The sequence below is a fragment of the Capsicum annuum genome, unplaced genomic scaffold (assembly GCF_002878395.1).
Source record: "Capsicum annuum cultivar UCD-10X-F1 unplaced genomic scaffold, UCD10Xv1.1 ctg35209, whole genome shotgun sequence".
NCBI lineage: Eukaryota > Viridiplantae > Streptophyta > Magnoliopsida > Solanales > Solanaceae > Capsicum > Capsicum annuum.
Window position 1 is genome coordinate 1 of NW_025842109.1, and position 6,625 is coordinate 6,625.

The following is a 6,625-nucleotide window of genomic DNA, read 5'->3' on the forward strand; positions in this document are numbered from 1 at the left end:
GTGTGCAGAAAATTTCTGCACATTTACTGTTCATTGCGTCCACCGTTTTCAAGTTTCGAACATGCTCGCTTATATCCGATACTCATCTGTTTTCAGAAATCTTTATATTGTTGGAAAGCTAACTCGATAAACTTCGCATAGAAACTTCGACGAGCAAATTTCGGTATAAATAAAGTCGATTCCTATACACATATAATCAAACTATACACTTGAAACCATCTCAAAATAATCAATACTCATACTTAAACTCATATATACCTAACTTATGATCAATACATATACTCCAACACATATGACCATGGCTAATGCACGTAATTAAGTACGGGGTGTTACAGTGAGGATACTAATCAAGGCATCAACATTCAGAGAAGCATGAGAGAAAAATAAAAGCATAATATCGAAGTTAAGCAATCGATGGAATAGCTAGAGGCTCAAGGAGATTGGCTTCACTGATTTTATTTCCTAATTCACGACTGCACTAGTTCTGACCCTTCCTGAGGGTACAAAGGGCTTTTTTGTGTACTATGATACGTCCCGAGTGGGACTTGGGTGTTTACTTATGCAGCATGGTAAGGTGGTGGCCTATGCATTTAGATAGTTAAAGGTGCACGGAAAAAACTATCCTACCCATAGCTTTGAGTTAGTGGTAGTGGTATTCTTACTAAAGATCTGGTGTCATTATCTTTATGGGGTTCATGTTGATATATTTACAGATCATAAAAGTTTGCAAGATATTTTCATGCAGAAAGAACTAAACCTCAGGAAGAGGCAGTGTCTGGAATCATTGAAGGATTATGATATGAGCCTAAATTATTGACTGGGAAAGGACAATGTAGTGGTTGACGCCCTTAGCAGATTGTCAGTGAGCAGTCTTTCTCACGTGGAGGAAGGAATGAGGAATATGGTAAAGGATATTCACCGGCTTGCAAATTTGGGAGTTTGACTCCTAAATACCGAAGATGGAGGGGTATTTGTTCACGAGGTAAATGAATTCTCCCTTTGTGCAGAAGTTAAGGAAAAGCAGGCCGAAGACCCCATCTTGATGCAGATTAAGGAAGATGTTGGTCAACAAAAAGTAATGGCTTTCAAAACTAGGAGTAATGGAATTTTGAGGTATTAAGGTAGGCTATGTATGCCGAATATGCACGGGTTACAAGAAAGAATTCTTGATGAAGCTCACATATCCAGGTATGTAGTTCACCTCCTCTCTACTAAAATGTATCATGATCTTAAGGCGATTTATTAGTGGATTAATATGAAAAGAGATATTGCTAACTTTGTGCCTAAGTGTTTGAATTGTCAGCAAGTTAAGGTAGAATATTTGAGACTAGGTGGTACTTCCCAAGAGATAGCTTTACCTGTGTGGAAATGGAACATGATCAATATGGACTTTATTATAGAACTTCCAAAGTACTGAAACCAGTATGACTCTATTTGGGTGATTGTGGATAGAATGACCAAGTCTCCGCACTTTCTTTCTGTGAAGACTAATTATTCAAGGGATGATTATTCTAAGTTGTACATCCAAGAGATAATTCATTTGCATGGGGCTCCACTGTATAATATATCCGCCGAGGTATGCAATTCTCTTCTCAGTTTTGGCGGTCTTTTCAGAGGGTTTAGGTACCTAAACAAACCTTATTACCGCCTTCCACCCTCAGAAAGATGGGCAAGCAGAGCACACTATTCCGACTTTAGAGGATATGTTGAGATCTTGCATCATAGACTTTAAAGGTAGTTGGGTGGATCACTTGTTGTTGATAGAATTCGCCTATAGCTACCACTCCAGTATCCAGATGGCCCTTTTTGAGGCTCTTTATGGGAGAAGATGTAGGCCACTAATTGGGTGGTATGAAATGGCTGAAACCTAGTTGTTTGGGCCTGACCTTGTTCATCAGACGATGGAGAAAGTGAAAATCATTAGAGAGCAACTTAAGACAACCCAGAGTCACCAAAATCCCTACGTTGATGTTAGAAGAAGGGAGTTAGAGTTTGAGGTTGATGATTAGGTATTTCTAGAAGTCTCCCCTATGAAGGGAGTTGTGCGATTCATAAAGAAAGGAAAGTTACTCCCCATTATATAAGACCATATCAAATTATGAGAAGAATCCATGGAGGTTCTTACGAGTGAGATTTACCCGCAAGCCACAAAAAATTAAACGAACCACACTGGGACGATCCCCAACCTCCCTGGCACACGTCGATCGATTTTTGACCCACAATATGCCCGAACCCCGAGCCCACCCCCAATATCGTGGGCTATAGCACACCAATTTGGCCCAAAAACATCCCGTTCACGCCGTCTCGCCCGTTTGTCCACCAAATGTCCACAAAAAATTAAACGGACCACACTGGGACGATCCCCAACCTCCCCAGCACGCCTCAGTTGATTTTCAACCTACAGTATGCCCGGACCCCTGGCCCACCCCCAAAACCGTGGGCTATAGCACACCGATTCCGCCTAATAAATAAAAATGATGATTTTTAAATTTTTCACCGTTAGAATAAGATGATGTGACAAATTTTCGTCCCTAACGCGCCTTCTTGCATTTGTACTCAGTTTTTATGCCAGGTGGACCACGAGGGAGGATTCGACATATTAAAATAACAAGTTCCGGGGGATTTTCAAGACAACCACTAGTTTAAGTGTACACTAAATAAAACCTTACAAATTCAGGGGTAATTAAAACTTCACTCTATTTCACGATCTTCATTATTATTTCAAGAGAAGTAGAAATCATAAAATTTACTATCAATCTTTTTGAGGCTTCAAAATTTAGGGAACGCTTTACTAGCTTTATCCTTGAGCCACCCTTGCGCTAAACACCATGCTGGAAACAGAAACACCACCGCCCAAGTTTATGCAGCTGGAACCTTTTTTCCGTCTTCTATGAAGAATATTGCAGACTCTGGAATCTGCAAACCGCGAAGATAATGAACTTTAGCTAACATTTTATGGAATCGGATAATTGACCAAGCTCTATATTCATTAAAAGGGCAGTCCGGCATTATGCTTTCGTTAAAAGGGCAGTCCGGCACATTATGCTCAGGATCCGGGGAAGAGTCCACCACAAGGATGTATTGTACACAGCCTTACCTGGCAGAATAGCATTTCTGCCAGAGACTGTTTCCATTGAGCCATTTCATTTCAGACAGATATAAGGATTGTCTAAAGATAGATCAAATTACTAGAAAGTAGAAAATGGTATATGTACGCAGTGAAAAGGATAAAATGTTGATATGATAACATAGATAAAACAACCACCATGATGTTGATATTATAACATCGATAAATATTTTTGAGTATTGGTAATCACCCACAGAAACAGAAATTGACAACCAACAACATACCTAGCGTAATCCCACAAGTGGGGTCTGGGGAGGGTGGGGAGGGTAGAGTATACGCAGACCTTACTCCTACTTCGTAGAAATTGACAAAATGGAAAGAGAAGATTCATAGGCTGAGGTCAGGCAAACGGAGGGGGATTCACACGGAGCAAAGGTGGAGAAAAGGAAGAAAACCGTCTAGTGTTGCGGAAATACTGGTCAGACCCTTTTGTTTGTTGCATTTGTAAGTGCAACATTATCATTTCTTCAAATGCATAAATAGGAACATGAATTGCAGTAAAAGCTGTGAATGATAACATCGACGACAATGGCTCCAAGCTATTCAGATGATGTGAATTTTACGATAACAAGCAAACGAGAGAATCAGAGAACTATGCTACAACTAAAGCTGAAAAATCTTCTTTTTTTTATGTCAATGTCATAGTCTTCAACATTGTCCCAATTTTGTCTGATCATACGTTAGTGAGTCTATCAACCAAAATGCATTCCAAAACATGATGAAATTTCTAATCTTAAAGGTGGAGATTGATCATTATGGTAGAAAATCCAGCCATAACATCAAGAAAAAGTTACAGTTGGAAGCGTAAGCAGACTGTGAGACATATAAAGATAATAATCAGGACGTAAAACAACGTACATCTGGCCAGGTTTCTGTAATGAAGTCCACAATGTCATAGGATATGTCCCCTTGAACATCAATCTGCTCCTTTTCAGTTGGGCCCTAAAAAGCGTAAATCCAGGTTAGGTATCCATCGAAATCATATCAGAGAAAACTAGAAACCACAACTTCAACACACCTTAACCACAGAAGCTCCGGTAGCAAACTTTTTACCAAGCTTTTTTGAAGCATCACTTAGTTTAACACCTAAAATGTCCAAAAGTAAGTGACGCTACATACTGTAGCAACTTGGAAGATAGAAAGATCAAAAAGCGAGAAAATACAAGATAATATACAACTATAGATATTGCTCACCAAAGATCTCGAGACCCTTGATGGTAGTGATACTCTTTCGTCTGTTTCTGGTGACCTTTTCAATAATAATCTCTTGCTTATCCTACAAAATAACAACCACGCAATTGTTAATACTTGCAGACTTGCTTATAAGTACATTTCAACAGCATGATCTTTTTGGATCATGACGCCACTACTAAACCAATGAATAGGGCTCCACACTACGCCTCGAAGTGAGAGACACGTTATATGAAAAGTTGCTCAAATATAGTGACAAACGACTGAGCCCTGAGGATCCCTGCATATTCACATTGCAGGGAATACCCATACCAAAGCATAACAGTTTCAAGTTAGTTCAACTAGGTGACATAGAATCCATATAATATTTGAATATAAATGATAAATGCAAAATTTGTAACTAAATATCTCAAAGCAAAAGATTGAAACTTTTCAATTAGAATGATCCTGATCCATAATATGTTGGTCAAACTAAAACCTTAAGAGACAGCTGACAGTGTACAATAACGATAAGTGTTACATGCACAGGAATTCCATGGGAGGATTACAAGAACATCACTGAACTGAATTATCTAAGTTTTTATAATATCACATGGATGGCACAGAGCCATGCCATTTTGAAAAGAAGGATTAATATACATTAGACAAAAAGAAAAATGTTTGAAATTTCTTACTTTCTTTTTTATCTTTCCGCCAGGAAGGCGCTTGACTTCTTCCTTCTTAGATGTAGAAGAACCTGACCCAACAAAGGGAACAGAAAGGTTAAAACAGAATTCAATTTTAACATGCAAAAGGGGAAGTAGATAAAATGAAATCCAAAAAGCAAAGATCTAAATCAAGGCCTACAGTTCTTAGTTCAAACTTTTCTCCACAACGATTGGCCCCATAAAGAAGGAAAACAGGGTTTAAAATGTCACGTAAATATTGTTCTTCCAAGAACATACAAAAACCCCAGAAATGCAGATGGAAAGAGGAAGGTTCAGAACATAATTCAATTTGTGAGAATGCAGATGAAATGAGAGCGAAACTCAAACCAAACACCAAACTAGAGTTCTCTAACACTTGCCAAATAGAAAAAGGTCAAGAGCAAGATTCAATTTGTTGGAAGGTAGCTAAATGAATATCAAATCAAACCCATAGTTCTCGATACATATCAAATCAAGCTATGAAATGAAAAGCTGAAATAAGCAAAAAGGAACTCGACATCTCTGTTAAATTTTTCATCATTGCTCCTCCTTTAACACGTATCAGCTATGAAATATGATGAAGTTTATTCAATCTTCGTGCCTTCCATTGTGGGAGTTCGGGAGGATTCATCCCATTTGATAGAAAACTCAGACAAAAGTGCTACTCTCTGCTGGTCATTCACGTAATGAAATGCCCTAGTAAAGTGTTTCAGAAAGCAATTGAAAGGGGTCCGTAAAGACCAAAGTGGCTATCGTGTTGCAACAAAAGGAGTAAACACGATCAGTCTCAAGTCCCTATAAAGGAGGAGAGTGGGAGTTGATGGCCAACAATAAAATAGTAATCAAATTTATGAACACTCATTACTGAACTTGTTGAGACGTCTAGGCATACATTATCTAGCGCCTGGGTATAGCGCTAAATGGGTAAAAGGTTCCACAATATCTCCATCTGGATTTAAAGACTATAAACAAGGGTTCCAATGTGATGGATGAGTGTTGGTAAATAGACAAGTATGAGTAAAGAAGTTAGTCCGACCACATCGGAGATCGGATGTGGCGCTAGATTGAATAGGCAGTTGTTACATAGAGTTGTTGACAAAGAAGTCAATGGAATCAATGGGTTCCTTAAAGAGATGGAGTGAGCCTAGGATGAAAATTTTGTGTGTTTATAACATAGCGTTATTAGAGAAGTAGATATGCACATTGGGAGTCGAAGAGCATGCACTACGAAGAGAGGTTATATCCGATAAATACGGAATCATAGAAGGGGCTTGGAGGACCAAAAGCATCACTGTCCCTTTTAAGTGCGGGTTTGGAGGAACATTGTGAAGGAACGGAGAGAAGAAACATAACATTCAAGGTAGGGAACAAGAACAGGATCAACTTTATGAAGCACGCATGCTCTAGAGATAAAACTTTGAGGGTCACATTGCCAAACATCTAAAGAAGCACGAGCCAAAAGAAAGGCAGTTCAACATATAGGAAGGCTACAAGAATGTGGTGTTCTTTGGATAGGAGGAACCTTTGGGACTTTGAGGTACCAGAATTTCAAAGCCTAATCGAAATGCTTGATAACCAGAATACATCATTGAACCAAGACTCAGGGGGGGGGGGGGGGGGG

General features: G+C 39.0%; 1 protein-coding gene across 1 annotated transcript; it reads right to left on the reverse strand.

Annotated features, from left to right (window-relative positions):
- Positions 1-2,599: 2,599 nt before the first annotated feature.
- Positions 2,600-5,054, reverse strand: LOC107840930 (translation machinery-associated protein 22; the record flags this gene model as incomplete). The annotated part of the gene is given in 5 exon segments (XM_047403167.1): positions 2,600-2,916; positions 3,986-4,069; positions 4,146-4,213; positions 4,322-4,403; positions 4,993-5,054. Coding segments are annotated over 5 exon segments (353 nt in total), but the record flags the coding sequence as incomplete, so codon positions are not given.
- Positions 5,055-6,625: the final 1,571 nt, after the last annotated feature.